We start from the raw sequence: 20,311 nt of genomic DNA, 5'->3' as shown, positions 1-20,311 counted from the left end.
GGACTGGGAGTCTTGGCATCTACTTTTTTATATATGGTTTAATGTATTTTAACAGCAAGCTTACAGGAACGGCACAGAAGACAGGCAACATTAAAAACATGGACTTGCATGTAGAACAGTTCAAAAAAGTATAGTGAATGGATGGATTCTACTGTATGATAAAAATGCTACCAAAACCATTTAGTTGCTATCAATAAAAAATTTAGGTTTTTTTTTTTTTTTTTTTTTTTTTTTTTTTTTTTTTTTTTTTTTTTTTTTTTCTCCAGAGAGCTGGAGAGATGGCTCCCTGGTTAAGAGGACTGGCTGCTCTTCCAGAGGTCCTGAGTTCAATTCCCAGCAACCACATGGTGGGTCACAACCATCTGTAATGGGATCTGATGCTCTCTTCTGGTGGGTCTGAAGACAGTTACAGTGTACTTATATAAATAAAGTAAATAAATAAATCTTTTAAAAAAAAATCCAATGCTGGCATCGTCCAGAACATTTTCACAGGTTTATTTTTAATTGTTATAAAGTTGAAGTGTTGAAATGTGTTCACTGAAACATTTTGCTTTCATTAATGGTTTACAGCTTTCATTTATTTTTAAAATTCACACACAAATGAAAGTGGAGAACTGCCAATATGTTCCTTCCAGCATCTAGGGCTTGAAATTGCTCAGGACTTCAAAAGGGGCCTGTGCTTCCAGAGGGCAGATATTGGTGCTTTGCAGCAGGCTAGGGAGGCCTATCTGGTTGGCCTTTTTGAAAATACCAACCTGTGTGCTATCCATGCCAAGTGGGTGACAGTTATGCTAGCACGCTGCATACTCTGAGAACAGGCTTAAGAGTCCACTATGTGGGGCAAACTTCATTTTAAAAAAAAAGTTTTTTTTCCCTCTTTCTCCTGTCATCAGTAGTTTTGAATGTTAGATATCTTTCCCATGTGGTCAAAAGATACCTAAGTAGGGGCTGGAAAGATGGCTCAGTGGGTAAGAGCATCGATTGCTCTACTAACAGTTCTGAGTTCAATTCCCAGCAACCACATGGTGGCCAGGACTGCCTGTAATGGGATCTGATGCTCTCTTCTGGAGTGTCTGACAGCTGCAGTGTACTTGTATACTTAAAATAAGTAAATAAAAAAAATTTTAAAGTTACCCTCAAAGTTTTTTTTTTTTAATAGTTACGTAAGTATATGATTTCCAGTGGAAAACGAGGGGACAGAATCAGGTATTTGCAGCTACTCCACTTTCATTTGTGCGTGGCATCTACTTTTAATCTCAGCACAAGGATCTCTGTAGCCCCTAGGCCAGCCTGGTCTACATAGAGTTCCATCTAGGGATACATAGTGAGACTTTGTTTAAAAAATAATGGTCATAGACTGTGTAGTTTCCTATCAGTAAAGCTCTAACTTGCAAACACTTGTGAAACGAAAATAAATAAAACTACAACTCCCAGGAGACGTCGCGGCAAGATGTCCGCAAAGTTATTCCGTTCCCCCCCCCTTGGCCCCCCAATCCCTGGGCATGCAGGGATTTGAATTGTATTTGAAAACGATACAGGAAATGTTGCGTTAAAGAATGTGAGCTTCCAAGAAAGCAGGAAAGATTTTCAAAACTAAGGAAACCTCATCTGAAAGGGGCGGGGCCGCTAACGCGGGCGGAAGCTCAAAGCCAGCGTGGACCTATGAGTATCCTGGGGGCGGGCTCTCTGCGGGTGGAAAAGTGGGCGTGACTTAGGAGCGAAATCACCAGAAACCTGGCGGAGGTCGCCGGCTGCGAAAACGCCCTCTGCGGTAGAAGAGGTGAGGAGTTGTTCAGAAGCCGAAGGCAGAGGGCTGAGCGCGGGGTACTTGCCCGATGTCAGGCCTCGGGGGTCCCGTGGGAAGGGGAGGTTAGGGGCCTGGAATCACAGCTGGGGAGGATTCCCTACTCAGGGAGCCGGAATGAGGGTCTGCGGACTGCGCTCGGGAAAGGGAGGCTGGAAGGCCTGGCATCCTGGGTTCCAGGTGACTAAACGCATGGAGTCTTCATTTTTGCAAATAGGGTGGTGTGCACACTCGTTTGCCCAACCGGATACCGGGTTGGGCCATCCTTAGCCAGGGATAGTACTACACGCCTGTAATTCCAACGCATGGAAGGGAGAGTCAGGAGGATCAGGAATTCAAGGCCAACCTAGGCTATTTAATACACTTCTCAGAAAACCGTAGCAAAACAAGAAAAACTCATTTTCCATCTCTCCTCACAGACCAACCACGATGCCTACCTCTGTGCCCCGTGGGGCCCCTTTCCTTCTCCTACCACCTCTACTGATGCTGTCTGCTGTGCTGGCAGTGCCCGTGGACCGTGCAGCACCACATCAGGAGGACAGCCAGGCCACTGAGACCCCGGTGAGTAGCTCTGCCCTGTTCTCTGGCGTCTTTGCAGTGGTGCGGCAACGTTTGCCTTCCCCAGGGCCCTGGTGAAAACTCCAGGGAGCCCCTGTTTCTTATGCTGAGGCTTGTGGTTTACCTGCCATCCTTTGTAATAGTGAGTTGGTGAAACAAACAAGCAGTCCTGGGGGCACTGCCCTTTGAGATGTGGAAATCAAGACATCCCAAATGAAAACCTGTGTCACACCCTCATCTAAACCCCTCTGATCCTTAAGCCCCTCTTTAACAAGGAATGAAGAAAACCAAAAGGAAAACCACATTTCCCAGTAGCACCATCGGCAGTTGGACGCTGTTACCTAGCAGGGCATCCCTGCTTCACGGAGCTCACGGGAGGTGGGAGGTGTAGTTTAAATGGGAAAGGAACTCCCATCGTTTAAAATGGGAAAGGGAACTGCTGACTTACTCACTTCAACAAATATTATTGACCCTGTGAAACCTTTGCTCCTAGAGAGCTGGAACTTTCGAACTCCAGGACCTGATATATGGTCTGGTTCTTCCCATAGCTCTCACTAGCAGTGCAAGCTGTGGTTGCCTCCTGAGACAGGTCGTTCCAAGCTCCTGTGTAGCAGGGCCTCCTGCAAAGTGTTAGTACTTTACTCTGAAATCTTGAAGCCTGAAAACCATTGTATCCGAGAAAAATAATAGAGCAGACAAGTTGTAAGTCTTTGCAGGTTCCAGTAGGGAGAGAAAGCCAGGGTTTTTGAGGCAGGTTGAGCACTGTAGGGTAGGTCGTTAAACACACACACACACACACACACACACACACACACACACACACACACGTGTGGGATTCTGAGGAATTGAGTGTCTTGGGATAAGCGTGCTCAGGATTTTGGCTGATACTCAGAGAAGGGAGGGAAGGAAGCATCATGCTTTTGAAATGAGAATTCTGGCCAGGGCTACACAGAAAAACCCTGTCTCGAAAAACAAACAAACAAAAAAAAGAGAAGTCTGAAAAGGTGGCGATTACAGTGATGGAGATCTGCAGTCAGTTACACCTAGGGAGGGGCTTCTGGCCCGGAAGTACCTTATCTCAATAAGATGGCCACGCCCCCATCCTTAGCAGTCTTGAGGTGAATCAGCTTTCTTGAGCAGTGGATTCTTAGTCACGTGACTGAAGGACTAGTCGGGAGGCTCTTGAGGAAGAGGACATTAATAGTATATAATGTTTAGAGCTGTGTAGAACAAGTCCAGACTCCCTTAGTGACCCTTAAGCCTGCCTGTGCTATCTAACATTCCCCCAGGAGAGTTGAGACCCTAAAACTATTTGAGGAGGTTGTAGTGTTTAAGTGTTGAGTTGATCTGACTGTTCACAGCTGAAATGGGGGTTCCACTCACAGTGAGTTTCGGGCCTTGCAGGAAGATCAAAGGGGACAAGATAGATGGAATTAGACTGTCATCCTGTCATCTGAAAGTGGTCCAACTGAAAAGGATAGAAGATAAAATTTTTTTTTTTCTTTTTTTTTCGAGACAGGGTTTCTCTGTATAGCCCTGGCTGTCCTGGAACTCACTCTGTAGACCAGGCTGGCCTCAAACTCAGAAATCCGCCTGCCTCTGCCTCCCAAGTGCTGGGATTAAAGGCTTGCGCCACCACTGCCTTTAATAAAGGCCATTAATAAAGGATAAAATTAAGATAGCAACTCAGTATGAAATAGCCAAAGATAATGGGACCACTCTCTAGGCTGCAATAAACATAAACCATTTTTACCATAAAGATCCACAGATTTAATTCCAAAGCTCTTTGCCCAAAGCATGGAGGTGCCAATGAGATGGCTCAGTTGACTTGGCTTGCCAAGCCTGGCTGTGTTCAATCCCTGGGACCCATGTGGGGAAAGAGGAAAACCATCACCAAGAATTGCTTTGGTCATGGTGTCTGTTCACAGACATAAAACCCCAACTAAGACAGCAGGCCTGCTTGCTACTCCACAGTGTTACCTCTAACCAAGGAACTCACTTTACAGCCAAGAAGTGCAGCAGGAACTGTGGAGGGTGCTGCTGGCTGGCTGGCAGCCAGGTTCATGCTCAGCGAGCTTTCTTATGCAGTCCAAGACACCTGCAAGGACTGGTGCCTCCCATAATGGGCTGGGCCTTCTAAGTCAGTTAATAATCAAGTCGTGCCACTCAGGTGAGCCTGATCTACATGGCTCCTCAGTTGAGGCCATGCCAGTCTGACAGTTGAAGTTTACCAGGATGTCCCTGTATCCTCCTTGGCTCTGGCTCCCAAATTTGGTTATTAAACAACCAGAAAGTCAGTTACATCAGACTGGACAAAGTGCACATATAATTGGTTTTTGCCTTTTACAGAACAGATCTAGTTGAGAGATGCTATTAAAACTTAAATTGGGAGCAGGGCACACCTTTAATCCTAGCACTTGGGAAGCAGAGGCAGGGTGATCTCTGAGTTCAAGACCAGCCGGGTCTACAGAGCTAGTTTCAGGACGTCCAGAGCTACACAGAAAACCCTGTCTTGTAAAGAAATCAGACAAAACATAACTTAAATTGTGCTGGAGAGATGGCTCTGTGCTTACGAGCAAGCACTCACAAACTGTAACTCCTTTGCCAGGCCGGTGATAATACATGTCTTTAATCCTAGCACTCATTAGGCACAGGCAGGCAGATCTCTGAGTTAGTTCAAGACCAGCCTGCTCTACAGAGTGAATTCCAGGACAGCCAGGGCCACATAGAGAAACCCTGCCTCAAAAAATTAAAAACAAAGAATATAGAATTACAGGAGACCATCTGGTGAGGAGAGCGGTTAGAAAAAGAAGCCCCGTCTCAGTCTCATGAAACAAAACAGAGTTCCACATCTGTCTTAGTCAGGGTTTCTGTTGCTGTGATAAAGCATCATGACCAAAAAGCAAGCTGGGGCAGAAGGGGCGGCTTAGACTTCCACGGCACTTTTATTACTGAAGGCAGGACAGGAACTCACACAGGGCAGAAGCCTGGAGGCAAGAGCCAATGTAGAGGCCATGGAGGGGTGTTGCTGACTGTCTTACTTCTGCTGAGTTGCTCAGCCTGCTTTCTTACAGCGCCCAGGACCACCACCCCAGGGATGGCACCACCTACTATGAGCTGGGTCCTCTTCCATTGACCAGTAATTGAGAAAATGTCTTACAACTGAATCTCACTGAGGCATTTCCTCAGCCAAGGCTCCTTCCTCTCTGGTGACACTAGCTTGGCCAAGTTGACACACAGAACCAGCCAGTACACTGTTCTCAGCCCTCGGGAGGGCAGCCCAAGGCTTACTAGAAAAAATGAGGAAACTCCCATTTGTAACCAGGAATGTGAAAAGGTGCCACCTGGGTCTTTGCCTTCCTTCTGCTCCTACACCTTGGTTTTATATGGTGCTGACGGGGCAGGCTGACAGTGGGCCCAGGGCTGGAGAGGTAGCTCAGTGTCAAGGGTTTTGCTGCTCTTCCAGAGGAAGAGTTTAGTTCCCAGCACCCTGACTGGACTGCTGACAACTGCCTGCAAGTCCAGCTCCAGGGGAGCTGATGGTCTCTTCTGGTCTCTGTTGGCACCTGCACACACATGACATACACCAGGCACACACACAAACAAAATAAAAATACACTTTCCTTTTTTTGTTTGTTTGTTTCTCGAGACAGGATTTCTCTGTGTATCCATGGCTGTCTTGGAACTTATTCTATAGATCAGGCTGGCCTCGAACTCACACTCACAGAGATCTCACTGAGATCTGCCTCTGCCTCCTCAGTGCTGAGATTACTGTGTGAGTGAACCATCACCTCCCACAAAATAACTCTTTAAAAAAAAATGGCCCAGTATGTGTCAGTACTGCTGTTGTGGGTCCACATGGAGGGACTGGGAGGGACCTGTGTCCTCTGCTGTGTGCCCCATGTGAAGGCAGCATGGGTGACAGAGGGTCAGTCAGCCAAAGCCCTCAGAATATAAAAACCAGTTAATCCTCAGCAGCCTTGAGTGGCATCTCCATTACATTTAGAATAAGGCAAATGCCGGGGGACCCTGGGATCACATACCAGCGCATACATGGTGCCTGCGTTTTACATTCATTTACATATCTTGTGTGCATATATGGAGGTATTCCTGTATGTGTGGAGTTCAAAGGGCAACTTGCAGGAATCATGTCTTCCTCTTCCATGTCAGTGCCAAGGATCAAAGTCAGGTTGTCAGAGTTGATACAGTCACCCTTCCTTGCTGAGCTGTGCTGCTGCCCCAGCCACCTTGTATTCTGGTCAGAGTCTTGGTTCCCCTCCTATGGCCACGAGCCATAGTGGTACATAGTGAAAGAACATTAAAAAGAAAGCTCATGACTTGTCCCATCAGGCAAAGAGGCCAAGAGAGGAGTGGGAAGGAGGCTTCTTTAGTCCAGGAAGGTGGAGTACTAAAGCCAGGGGACTGTCCAAACGGGAACCTTAGCAAAGGCAAACAGGGTGGGGGCGGGTGTAGAGGGAGGAGAGGGAGGTGCCCTGTGAACTACCAGAAGGACCTCACCTGAGAAGTGGAGTGTTGTCCCCCTCAGACAAGCTTCCTAATGAGTTCCTTTCATGTTGTCAAATGTGTTTTTGGGTATTCAGGGTTTTCTTTCGAGTGTTCTTAGTCTTGTTGATAAAACTAACTTCTTTATCCCAGGGGCCTGCAGAGATGATGACTGCTTTGGAAAAGGACTGGGCTTGGTTCTCAGCACCAACACTGCAGCTAACAACCACCTATAGCTCCAGTTCCAGGGGATCTGATGACTTCTGACCTCTGTGGGTACCAGGCACGCACATAGGTGTGGGCACAACACTTCTACTTGTAAAATTAATCTAAAAACAAACAAACAAACAAACAAACCCAGCAGCTGCTGGGAGAAGGGAAATGGAGAAAAGGAAGAGAACGTTAACACCATTACTATTATTTTAATTCCTGTCAGGTACCATAGGAGGCCAGAGAGTGGGCATCAGGTCCCCTGGAACTGGAGCTATGGGTGGTTGTAAGCCATCTGATAAGAGGGCCTCTGGAGCAGCACTACATGCTCTGAACCAAGGAGCCATCTCCAGCCCTATTTTATGATTTTAAATTAAAAAAAAAGTGTGTGTGTGTGTGTGTGTGTGTGTGTGTGTGTGTGTGTGTGTGACAAAGAGACAGAGGCAGGTTCTCTCTATGTCCTCTGGCTGTCCTAAAATTTACTTTGTGGACCAGCCTGGTCTTTAACTCACAGAGATCCTTCTGCCTTTGCCTCCTGAGTGCTGAGATTAAAGGTGTGTGTCACTATACCTGGCTGTGTTTTTAAATTTTGTATGTGTGTGGGGAGTGTGTGCATGTGAGTGCAGGCACTTGGGGAAGCCAAAGAAGGCATCGGGTCTCCTGGACCTGGCGTTGCAGGCAGTTGTGTGGGGCCGCTGTGGGTCCTTTGCCAGAGCAGTGTGCTTTCTTCATCACTGGGCTGTTTCCCCACCTCAAAGGTGAATGCTTTTTTGAGTGAGAACCCAGAAACATCAGCACCCAACAGTGAGGGTCTGTCAGCACCTGATACTCTGGGGAGTCTTTGCAGCCAGCTCCCCTTTCCGTTCATTTCCAGTCCTGAGGATCTTCGTTGTTTTATTTTGGATTTTTGTGGTTGTTTTAAAGGCAAGATCTCACCCTGTAGCCCAAGCTGGGCTTGAACCTGAGGCAGTCCTCCTGCCTCAGCCCCTGGTGCTAAGATCACAAGCATGTCCCACCAAGCCTGGCTTCTTCTTATGACTTTCTTTTCATCATTATGAAAGTGTGTGTGTTCAGGGTTTTATGCATGTTTATTTATGTGTGTACAGGTGTACATGCATGTTTGCGTGCACAGAGAGGCCGGAGGTGGACCTGTGGTGTTCCTCAGGAGCCGTCTCCCTTGTTTCAAGACAGGGTGTTTTACTGGGACTTGGGATTCACACAGTATGTCAGGGTGTGGGTCCAGTGAGCCCAGAGATGCACCTGTCTCTGCTCTGCAGCTGACATTGCAAGCATGCACTGTCACATTTGGCTTTCCTTTCTAGATTTATTTTTTACTCCTTTCTAAAATGTTTATTTAAAAAGTTATTCATGTGTTATGTTGTGCGTGTGTGTGTGTGTGTGTGTGTGTGTGTGTGTGTGTGCGTGCGCGCGCGCGCGCGTGCGTGTGCGTGTGCGTGTGTACGCACACATGCACGCAGAGGCCAGGAGAGGGCATCATGTCCCCTGCAGCCAGCATCACAGATGGTTGTGAGCTACTGGGGGTGCTGGGAACTGAACTTGGGTCTTCTGCAAGAGCAACAAGAGCTCTTGGCTCCTAAGTTGTGTCTCCACTTCATGCCTGACTCCATCTCAGTCCCTCATGCTTATGCAGAGAGTGTTTTACCCGCCACTGTCTCTTCAGCTCCCCATAGGAGTTTCATTTCTTGTATTGCATAGAAACTTCCAGGAGGTGGGCACTCGCAGAAGGTCAGGGTTGGAGCCTGGGCTAGCCGGCTCTGGCTGGCTCCTGAGTACTCAGCCAGTCAGTACTGCAGGCCTCCTGTTGTGCGTGGAAAGTATATCAGCTGCAAGTTGGGCGCTGAGCTGTAGTCCTGGCTTGGGGAAACTTAGAAGAAAAGGCAGGTGTCTCCATGTCTTCCCTTGTCCCTCAGGACACGGGCCTGTACTATCACCGGTACCTCCAAGAAGTCATCAATGTGCTAGAGACAGATGGGCACTTCCGGGAGAAGCTGCAAGCTGCCAACGCTGAGGACATTAAGGTGCGCTAGGAACAGGCTATGAGGGGTGTGCACAAGGGAGCTTGGGGGTCACAGCTGGGAGGGTGTCTGGGAACTCCTGAAGATGTGTTTAAACATGAACATGAGCTCTCAGCTCTATCAGCTATCAGCTATGGAACCTCAGTTTGCAGTGCCTCAGTTTCCCGTCTGTTAAGCTGTAGCCCTGTTCCTTTCTTGAGTTCTTATCTGCCTCCTCTGATTGGCTTCTGTTTTAGGTTTGTTTGGGTTTTTTTTGTTGTTGTTGTTTTATTTTGTTTTTTGTTGTTTGATTTTTTTTTTTCCTGTGACAAAACAAAAGCAACTTACTGGAGGATTTATCGTTGTTCACAGTTCAAGGGCATCATAGAGTTTGTGGCGGGCGGGCGGGCGGGCGGGCCGGCGGGCCGGCGGGCGGGCCGGCGGGCCGGCGGGCAGGCGGGCGGGCGGGCGGGCGGGCCGGCGGTGCTGTGTCCCAGTCAGATGGATGAATGCTGGTGCTCCCTACCCTTCTCCTTTCCATTCACTTCTGGAGCCCAGTTATGGGACAGTGCTGCCAGCACATAGGGAGGGTCGCCGTGTCCGAATTAACCCTGCCTATAAACCCCCTCTTAGTTATGCTCAAACGTTTGTCCTCTAGGTAATTCTAGATCTTGTCAAGCTCACATTCTTCACTGTCACCAGGGATGTCCATGATGGGAGTGTGTGTAGGGGGTCAGCATCCCAGGGGACAGATCTGGGTTGCAAAAGAAGCTCTCTTGGTGCCTTCAGTGTTTGCTGGCAGCCCCTTGGGGCTGATGAGCAGCAGAGACACTGGTGAGCCCTGGAGTGCTGTGAGCAGGAGAGGCCAGGGTCGGCTCTGCCAGGATGAGAACAGACATAGCCCAGAGATGCATCGGGCTCAGCACTCTGGGTGGGTGGGTGAAGGTGGTGTCTGGAGACGTGTCCTAAGGTGGATGTGCTGTCTCTGTTAAGTATTGAAAGGCAGAATGGAGTGGAAAGAGGTGTCAGGAGAGTTAGTGGTCCTGTGGTGAGAACAGACTTGTGAGTGTGGGTGCTCCCAGTGTGAGTGTGGGTGCTCCCAGTCAGCACTGCTGGGTCTGAGGTGGGGGGGGGGGGTGCTCTCAGTAAGGCTCAGGCTCACTCCAGCTTCCAGGTACCAGGGCAGGCTGCAAGCAGGAAGACGAGAGAGTTCGGTGGTTTGGGGTGTAGGGTGTAGACTGAGGCTTCCCAGCACGTCCCGTCTGTCACCAGCCTGACTGGGGTACCCTCCTCTGTCCTTGAAGAGTGGAAAGCTGAGTCAAGAGCTGGACTTTGTCAGCCACAATGTGCGCACCAAGCTGGATGAGCTCAAGCGGCAGGAGGTCTCACGGCTGCGAATGCTGCTCAAGGCCAAGATGGACGCTCAGCAGGAGCCAAGTGAGCGCAGGGGCGGGGTCCCTGGGGCGCTGCACTGGGGGGCGCTGCACTGGGGGCTGCTGCTGTGGGCTCTTGGGAAAGCAGGTGCAAGTTTTTCAGGGTTTTTCCTTTTCTTGCACATTTTCACATTGACATTATTTATTCTCTCTTCACTTTTTTGTTTATTGGGGGAGGGGTGGAGCGTTTGCCTTTCTGAACCGGGTCTCATATAGCCAGGATAGCCTCACATTTACTATGTAGCCGCCGGGCTGTGGTGGCGCACTCCTTTAATCCCAGCACTTGGGAGGCAGAGGCAGGTGGATTTCTGAGTTCAAGGCCAGCCTGGTCTACAGAGTGAGTTCCAGGACAACCAAGGCTACACAGAGAAACCCTGTCTCGAAAAACCAAAAAAAAAAAAAAAAAATTTACTATGTAGCCAGAGATGACTTTAACTCCTGGTCCTTCTGCATCTACCTCCAGTGTAGGCCACCACATGTTCCTGCATTTTCCTTTAAATAATTTTTTAACTTTTAAAAAATGATTTATTTATTTATTTTATGTATATGAGTGTACCATTGCTCTCTTCAAACACACCAGAAGAGGGCATCAGATCCCATTACAGATGGCTGTGAGTCACCATGTGGTTGCTGGGATTTGAACTCAGGACCTCTGGAAGAGCAGTCAGTGCAACCACTGAGCCGTCTCTCCAGCCCTCAATATCCTTATTGAATTATAAGGGCCTGTGAGATGGGTAAAGGCACTTGCCCCCAAGCCTGATGACCTGAGTTCATGCTGGAGAGGAGACAACCCCTCCACAGAGCAGACCTCTGACCTTCACATACATTCTGTGTACCTGTACCCCCACGTGCACACATGCATGGACACGCACATATAATATAAACCAAGTAACAACAGTGCGCTGCTGAGGCCACCGCCAGCCTCTCCTGAGTGGGCTCCAGGCATGTGCTCCAACACAGCCCCCAGCCCAGACGTACTCTGAACCCAGACAAGCCCAGAACATAAAATCCATCTGTCTCAGTCCACCTAGTAGCCATAATACCATGCCCACCTACATGGGGCACGCGCTTATGCCTGGTAGTGGAGAAGGCCTGTCTCAGCAGATGCCTCAGTATAACACAAAGCTAAGGAAAACAGCACAGTGGCTAAAGGAACAAGTGGCTTCAATGTCTGCCAGCTGTGGGGTGGATAAATAAAATGTGCTGTATCTGCACTGTGAAACATTAGTCAGCCCTAAACAAGGTCTGAGAAACTGGCAGGCAGAACAGTGGAAATAAACCTCAGAAACAGATGCTGTTGGGAGCCGGGCACCAGGCTGTAAGGCTCCTGAAGTGTCCCCAGTGAGCAAGTGCACACACAGGCAGGGATGCCAATAAGTGCCTGCCGACAGCTGGGGAGGAAAAAAAAGGTATGGTTCTTTTGAGAGTGACAACAGTACCCTAAAAGTCATGGTGGTGGTGTTTGTGTGTACCTGTGAACATTCTAAAATCCCATCAAATTGTATGCTGTAAATGAGTGGTTTAGGCTTGGCAAGATGGCTCAGTCAGTAAGGAAGGCACTTGCTGCCCAGGCTTGGCAGCAGCTTGATGAGAGACATACACACTCACCACCGTTGCTACAACAAACCAGTCAGGACTAATCGTGAGCCCGTTATCAGGCTGTGTGACGAGGCACGGACTTGTATTAACTGTTCTGTGAGAGCAGGGCCTGGCATCGCTGTCCTTGTGGTTCCTGTTACTTTTAGTCAGTGGAGGCTTACATCCTCAGACATCCTCCAGGCCCTCGTGCCAGCCTCTTTGCCTGCGTGGCCGGCCTCTGAGGCTTCCCTCTCTGCACTCCTGCTCTCAGTCAGGGCTTCTGACAGAAAGTCGTGATGGTGGTGTTGGTTTGCCTTCCCCTTTCCAGACTTGCAGGTGGACCACATGAACCTCCTGAAGCAGTTTGAACACCTGGACCCTCAGAACCAGCACACATTTGAGGCTCGGGACCTAGAGCTGCTGATCCAGACGGTAGGTGAGGGTGAGGACCAGCTGAGACGATCAGCAGGGGAGGGAGAGGGAACTGGGCCCTGCCTCCTGGTGTAATAAGAAAACTAGTCTGCCATTGACAACTGCCCCTTGCTGCATAGCAGCCTGGGTTGTGCAGCTGTCCCCATAGCAACTGTGAAGTAACTTGAGAAAGTATAAATTTATTGTCTTATAAGAGCTGCTCTGAGCCAGTGTCTTGATATGTAGCCCAGGCTGGTCTAGAATTTCCCATACTCAGGACCTGAGAGATGGCTCAGTGGTTAAGACCCAGGTTCAATTCCCAGCAACCACATGGCAGTTAACATGCATCTATAACTGTAGTTCCAGGGGATATGACACCTTCACACAAACATACATTCAGGCAAAACACACATGCACATGAAATAATTTTTTAAACTATTTAAAAAAAAAAAAAAAAGATTTTGCCATTCTCCTGCCTCAGCCTCCTGAGTGCTGTGATTGCAGGTTGGCTCCTTTCTGGTATGTTCTTGCCTCCCAAGCTGTGGTGCTTTTTCCATGTTAAGCCCACCTCACATGCTATCCCCTGCTCATTCCTGAAATGGCTGGGCTCATGCAGGACTTGAAAGATTGACATCCAAGCCGCTACCGCACAAACGTCATCACTGTGGGAAAGCACCCCAGGGATGCTGTGGACAGAACCAGCCACGGAGACCAAGGAAGTGAGGTCAGGCCAGGTGTCTAAAACACAGGAGGAATGTGACCCTCCTGCCTCTCCACAGGCCACCCGAGACCTCGCCCAGTATGACGCTGCACATCATGAGGAGTTCAAACGCTACGAGATGCTCAAGGAACACGAGAGGAGACGTTACCTGGAGTCTCTGGGGGAGGAGCAGCGGAAGGAGGCCGAGAGGAAGCTCCAAGAGCAACAGCGCAGACACCGGGAGCACCCCAAAGTCAATGTTCCTGTAAGCACCCCATGCATGTCTATCGTGTCCAGCTACTAAGCAGAAACATGAATGTGGATGCAGAACTAGAACTCGCAAGAGTCCTTGAGGCAGAAAGTCCACCTACCTATACGCTGGGAATTGTGGTTCTGGCTCGAGGGGACTAAAGTTAATTGGATGGGCACCTAGGAGTGTGTAACCGGGTACAACGGCTCTCACACTCACTGTTCACAAGGGCCTGCTGCTGTTTTCCACAGGGCAGCCAAGCCCAGCTGAAGGAGGTGTGGGAGGAGCTGGATGGATTGGACCCCAACAGGTTCAACCCCAAGACCTTCTTCATACTGCATGGTAAGGTGGGGAGGGTGTTCCAGACCCAGGCAGATGTGACAGGTTCTGATGGTTCATATCCCGACTAGCCAAATACCCTGCCCCTCCGTGTTGGTAGGCCTGGGATCTTCCATGGCCAAATCTTTTTCTTCAGTATTTTTTTTTCCTCTGTATTCTAACGAATGGCCATATCCTCTAACTGAGCAGACCAGGCTTGAGGAGTGCATAAAGAACTACAACTCCCGCCGCTGGGCGGTGGTGGCGCACGCCTTTAATCCAAGCACTTGGGAGGCAGAGACAGGCGGATTGGAGGATTTCTGAGTTCGAGGCCAGCCTGGTCTACAGAGTGAGTTCCAGGACACCCAGGGCTACACAGAGAAACCCTGTCTCAAAAAAAACAAAAAACAAAAAAAACCTACAACTCCCAAGAGCCATGGAGACAAGGAAATCTTGGTGTCTATATGAAACTGCCATAGGAGGTAGGGGTCTTGGAAAGATGGCTACTCTTCCAGAGGACCCCAGCACTATGTGGTACTTACAACTATCTAATTCCAGGTCGAGGGGATCCAATGCCCTCTTGCCCTCTGAGGTCACTAAGCACATATGTAATACACATAATACATGCAGGCAAAACACCCATACACAATATATATGTATGTGGGTATGCACACGCACACGCACACGCACACGCACACACACGCATTTTTAAATAAAACTGCCACAGGGCTGTTGGGATTGAAGTTTTTAGGCTTGAGAGAATGAAGTTTGTCGGTTGCCATAATAGCCAGAAGCCTGGGGCCCCAGAGCCCTGGCAACCTGAGTTTGCTGTGTGGAGCATACATGTCAGAAGAAGAAAACCAACTCCCATGTTGACCTGTGACCTCTGTGCTGAGTTGTGTCCCAGGCGCACCCACACCCAGGCACACATATGCACTCAAGTTAAACAAAACGTTTTGGTTTTGGGGGTTTTGTTGTTGGTTTGGTTTGGTTTTGATTTTTTGAGACACGGTTTCTCTGTATAGCTCTGGCTGTCCTAGAACTTACTCTGTAGACCAGGCTGGCTTTGAACTCAAATCTGTCTGCCTCTGCCTTCCAGGAGCTGGGGTTAAATAAAGGTGTATTCCACTACATCCATGATACAAGTTTTTTTTTCAAATTTAGGGGATAAGGAAATGGTTCAGTTGGTAAAGCACTTGCCTTATAGGTTCAGTGAACTGGGTTCAGATCCTCAGAACCCACATAGACTAGGTAAGGCACTGCCTCCCTGTATACCCAGTGATGGTGAAGCCAAAGGCAGAGACAGGCAGAGCCCGAGAAGCTCATAGGCCAGCTAGCCAGCCCAACTTCCTGCAGTTCCAGAGAGACCCTGTCTGGAAGAAAACAAGGACAGGGACTTGTGAGGCTGTCTTCTGACCACGGAGCTGTGCCGTGCACACTTGTATCCACGCCAACACAAGTGCACACATAGCACACACCCAGCAGCCGGCAGGCACCTGTAACACACCAGCTCCAGGGGACCCGGTGCCTCTGGCCCTGAAGGCACCTGTACTTCTGTGCACATCCTTATGTGCAGACACATACACATAATCTATTTTTTTATTTAAAAAAAATTATTATTGCAAAACTGGAACTTTAAGCCCTGTATAGTGAAGCTCACAGAGTACCTGAGCAACCCAGGTCCTGACAAGAGACTTAAGAGTTCACCTCATCCACGTGGGCAGTCGGAGGCCACCCTGAGCTGCAGGAGACCCAACATATATTTAAAAAAAAAAAAAAAAAAAACGCTAGGCATCATGGCATATACCTTTAATCCCTGTACTCGGAAGGCAGAAGCAGGCAGAGATCTGAGTTCTAGGCCAGCCTGGTCTACAGAGTAAGTTCCAAGATAACCAAGGATATGCAGAGAAACCCTGTCTCAAAAAGTTTAATGATGATGATGATGATGATGATGATAGTAATAATAAACAACTAGACTCCTGTACTCCCAGACAGCTCCAGTTCCGCCCTCCGTCAGCCCCTCGATTCTATACTGGCACCTGCCATTGTGCTTCCTGTCTGTGCTTTTGGCTCCAGGTGCCCTGAGTAGATGCAGTCTGTGCCACTGAAGTTGGTGTCATTGGAACTTTAGTCCCCCCATGTGACCAGTGGCCACTCAGTTGCAAGGTGTAGTCCCAGAGAGGATACCCATGGGAAAAGTGAGGGTGAAGGGGTTGATGCAGCTGTGTGGTGGAGTGGCGACCCACTCAAGGCCCCCGTGCGGTCTTCAGTGCCGCTGATGACCAGCCTGATGGGCAGAGCTTTGCTGCCACACGGGCAAGAAAAGCAGACGCACAGAGAGCGCTCCACAGCCTCCCGGGGCTGTGGCACACAGAGGATTAGGAGCAGACTGTCACCTTGAAGGGTTGACAGAATCTCTCTCGGCTGTTCTAGACAGTCAGGCAAAGGCCAGACCCAGGAGCCTTGTGAGTGGCCAGAAATGTGGTGGCTGGGGTGTAGGCAGAAAACTGAAGTGGGTCTAAGTGTGCCATCACCTCGAGGGTCAGGCGGGTAGGCAAGGACCGTGTCTCAGGATGCACGGCCCTCCCTAGCCACTGGAATTGGTTTGGACCTGGTTCTCTGAGGAGCAGAGGTCACAGCCGGGACTTCATTCTTAGGTCCCTGTTTGCTGCAGAATGGTTTTGGTTCGTTTGGTTGTGGTTTTGGTTTTGAGACAGGGACTCTATGTAGCCCTAGCTGTGCTGAAACTCACTCTGTAGACCAGGCTAGCCTCAAACTCAAGATTTTTGCCTGGCTGTAACTCAGCCATGCTGGGATTAAGATGTGCACCACCACACCCAGCCAGAATTGGTGCTGATAACAAGTCCTGCTGGTGTACTGGCCATGACCACCATTCTGTTTGTCCTCAGCTGAGAGACCTCACACCCACCCATAATTCCTTCACTAGCTTCTCCTTTGAGGAGCAGACACATTCAGGCCTCTGTTGCTAATGTCTCTCATCTCATCCCCAGACATCAACAGCGATGGTGTCCTAGATGAGCAAGAACTGGAGGCTCTCTTTACCAAGGAGGTACGTGGAAAGGAACCTTTCTGGGCGAGACACACCTTAGCCTAGTGCACCCTAACCTGTCCTCTGGTTTCCTGTCAGTGAGTGCAGGGAAAACTACAACTCCCAGTAGCCCCTAGAAACAAAGAAGCTATTAATAGTAAAGCAAGCCCCACTGGTCCTCTGAGAGGTGGAGTATGTCCACCAGGAGTGACGGTGTTCTGGCCTCTCAGCACTTCACATTTCTCCCTTAACCCTGCAGCTGGAGAAGGTGTACGACCCCAAGAATGAGGAGGATGACATGAGAGAGATGGAGGAAGAACGGCTTCGCATGCGGGAGCACGTGATGAAGAACGTGAGAGAAGCCATGCTGCGTGTGGGCAGTGGGCAGCAGGCTCAGCATGGTCAGTGGCTAACTTTGATCTGGCTCCCCAGGTGGACACCAATCAGGACCGACTTGTGACCCTGGAGGAATTCCTGGCATCCACACAGAGGAAGGAGTTTGGGGACACTGGGGAGGGGTGGAAGGTGAGGACATGGGAAAGATTCGGACCTTAGTGTCTCCCAGGTCCAGCCTTTCCTTCAGCACCTCTGGCTGTTTCCTGTCCTTTCTGGTTCTGATTTCCCCCATTCCCTATCTAGACCCGTGTTCTTCCTTCTGTAATCCTTAGTCAACACTCTACTTCCAGTCAGGTAGCACACACATGCACCCCAGCCTTTCCGCCTCTCCCCCCTCAGTGAGGCTAGGCTTGCCCTAATTGATCTTCTGACCCTGCCCTGTGCCCTGCAGACAGTGGAAATGTATCCAGCCTACACAGAGGAAGAACTGAAGCGTTTTGAAGAGGAGCTTGCTGCCCGGGAGGCTGAGCTGAATGCCAGGGCCCAGCGCCTCAGCCAGGAGACAGAGGCCCTGGGGCGTTCCCAGGACCGCCTAGAGGCTCAGAAGAGAGAGCTGCAGCAGGTGACTAGTGGGGGAATTTGGGCCCATTATCTGGATCTCCTACAGCCTTTTTCTTTATACAAATGGCTGCGTTCAGGGTGGCTTGTAGCTGCCATGTTAATAACTGTAGATACATATGTGCAGGTGACAGCTGCTGTCATTAAAGGGGCAGAGGATTTTTCATGTCTGACTGTGCTGAGGCAGCCATTTTACATGAGAGCAGTGAGGGATGTGAGGCTCAGGAGGAGAGCAGAAGGGTTCAGTGTGGGAGTACCTGGGCCCCGACAGGAGAGAATGGAATCCTAGCTAGTGTGAATCCCAGCTCAGTGACAGAGGAGCCAACCAAGTCCATGGGGAAGAAAAAGGACTGTGGCCACTTACAGTTGGCCATAGGATCTTTCTGGGGCCATAACCTGTCTGTGCATCTGCCTCCTGCAGGCTGTTCTGCAAATGGAGCAAAGGAAGCAGCAGCAGCAGGAACAGAACACTCCGCCTTCCAAACCCGATGGACAGCTGCAGTTCCACGCAGACACAGGTACTGGCTCTACCCTAGGACACTGGGTCTGAAGGAGGAAGACTGGGGCCCAGGCCTCTGTCAGAAGCAGGAAGATTCGTGGCTGAGTCTGAGTCTGAGGGAGGAGGCCTGAGATCCAGTCTCCCATGTTAGGAAATTGTCTGACATCATTTCCCGTTTCCTCTGCAGATGATGCTCCTGTCCCAGCTCCAGCAGGTGACCAGAAAGACATACCTGCTTCTGAAAAGAAGGTCCCAGAGCAGCCCCCTGTGCTGCCACAGCTGGATTCCCAGCACTTATAAGCCCTCAGAGACCCAGCCCTCAAGTCCCCACAGACAGTGATGGAAGCTGGATGAAGTGTCCTTGTGCTTCTCTGGAGACCAAAGCCTTCATGGCCTCCTGGGGAGGAGAATGAGCTACCCTGTTCCTCAGATGCGCTTCTGCCTGAGTCTACCAGTCTCTGCTCTCACAGCCTCTGGATCCCAGTCCTTCCTTCCTTCTTTCTTTCCTTCCTTCCTTCCTTCTTTCTTTCCTTCCTTCCTTCCTTCCTTCCTTCCTTCCTTCCTTCCTTCCTTCTTTCCTTCCTTCCTTCCTTCCTTCCTTCCTTCCCTCCCTTTTACTGTCAGGGACTCAACTGCAGGAGCTGAAGTTACAGGAGACCCTCACCCCACCTGGAGTGCGCACTCCAGGCCTGCCTGCCTTCCCGATTTGCTCTTACCTGTTCCAGGCTCAGCCTCTTGGCTTCCTGAACCTAGTCAAGTGGGTCACAGGAGCTTGGCTTGGGCTCTCTACTCTTTGCCTTGTGTGGGGCCAATGATCTCAATTCCTTTTGGTGACTAAAAGCCACCAGGATGTGGGGTGTCCTTCAAGTAGCTGTCAGCTCTACCTGGGACTCCTGGCCTCCACCACTACCCCACCAGCCTTACCCTAACCTCCTGGGCCCAATACCTATCCCATGGCCCCAGAAGGTACCCAGATATAGCTATACTCCTAGCTGAGGTCCAGCCCTGCTCAGCACCCTATAGGGGCTCCAGAAAATTGGTTCTCCCACTTCCCTGGCTTCAGGCCACACTGCTGTGTCTTGCTCTGTGCCCCAGTTCCATCCAAATATAGCCCGGCACAAATAAACATTAGCGTATCTGTGTGAGTGTACTGCCCTCTTGCAAGTCCCACCTACACACCTGCTCAACTCCCTGGTATCCCAGGGCACATTATTTTTCCCTGCCAGGAGGCTTGGGGCAGCTTTCCGTGTGCTCTTGTCAGAATGGCCTCATTGCTTCATGTTTGCCATGGGAACAGAAAACCCAAACCTGAGCTTGAAACAAAAATTTAGTATCTTAAATAATTAAAAAATATATATATATATAATTAAGGGTCTGTGGATCACTTGGCATACTGCTTCTGTAGCATGGATGAGGCCCTGGATCCCACAAGCCATATAGCTGGAAATAGGGGAAATGCCTGTCATCCTAGCATGTGGGAGGGAGAGGCAGGAAGATCAGGAGTTCACTGTCATCCTGGGCTGCATAACAAGTTGAAAGCCGACCTAGACTATATGATGCCCTGTGCCCAAAGACAAAAAATCAAAACACACAAAAGCCTGGGGGAGGGGGGTCCCCGAGTTCAAGCCAGCCAAGACTACATAGTGAGATCCTATCTGACAACAATGGGCCACAGACATGGCTCAGTTGGAAAAGTGTTTGTGCAAGCATGAGGAGCTCAGTGTGGATTCCTGTCACCCATGTATAGAACAGCTGTGATCCCAGCAGTGAGGCACAACAGGTGGCTCCTTGGGGGTCACTGGGCCACATCTAGGCAATTCAGCAAGCTCCAAACCACAGAGAGGTTCTGTCTCAATAAACATGGCTCTCTGTCCTGCACACACGAAAATGTCTACAACAACCCCAGGGTTATGAGAAAATTTCCCGTTCTATCTGCTGTGTCAGTTACTGGACATTATACTCCCTTCATGGTCCCACGTTGGCTGTGACATCTGCACCAACATCCAGACTTCGTCAGTGGGAGACTGCT

General features: G+C 49.8%; 1 protein-coding gene across 1 annotated transcript; it reads left to right on the top strand.

Moving 5' to 3' along the window:
* The first annotated feature begins 1,511 nt into the window (after window positions 1-1,511).
* On the top strand, window positions 1,512-19,424 carry Nucb1 (nucleobindin 1). The gene is made up of 13 exons (XM_034517836.2): window positions 1,512-1,780; window positions 2,224-2,365; window positions 9,007-9,114; window positions 10,395-10,527; window positions 12,430-12,533; window positions 13,292-13,477; window positions 13,714-13,804; window positions 16,792-16,850; window positions 17,089-17,181; window positions 17,262-17,354; window positions 17,617-17,787; window positions 18,205-18,301; window positions 18,470-19,424. Exons 2-13 carry the CDS (start codon window positions 2,234-2,236, stop codon window positions 18,580-18,582), a joined length of 1,380 nt encoding a protein of 459 aa, XP_034373727.1. The 5' UTR covers window positions 1,512-1,780; window positions 2,224-2,233; the 3' UTR covers window positions 18,583-19,424.
* Window positions 19,425-20,311: the final 887 nt, after the last annotated feature.

The sequence above is a fragment of the Arvicanthis niloticus genome, chromosome 1 (genome assembly GCF_011762505.2).
Source record: "Arvicanthis niloticus isolate mArvNil1 chromosome 1, mArvNil1.pat.X, whole genome shotgun sequence".
NCBI classification, from domain to species: domain Eukaryota; kingdom Metazoa; phylum Chordata; class Mammalia; order Rodentia; family Muridae; genus Arvicanthis; species Arvicanthis niloticus.
Note: the sequence above shows the minus strand (reverse complement) of the source record. Positions and strands in the feature narration are given on the sequence as shown.

Coding starts and splice junctions, on each gene's coding strand:
- Nucb1 (XM_034517836.2), top strand. CDS start 2,234: ATGCCTACCTCTGTGCCCCGTGGGGCCCCTTTCCTTCTCCTACCACCT. Junction 9,115..10,394: donor CCAACGCTGAGGACATTAAG/GTGCGCTAGGAA, acceptor CTGTCCTTGAAG/AGTGGAAAGCTGAGTCAAGA. Junction 18,302..18,469: donor GCAGTTCCACGCAGACACAG/GTACTGGCTCTA, acceptor TTTCCTCTGCAG/ATGATGCTCCTGTCCCAGCT.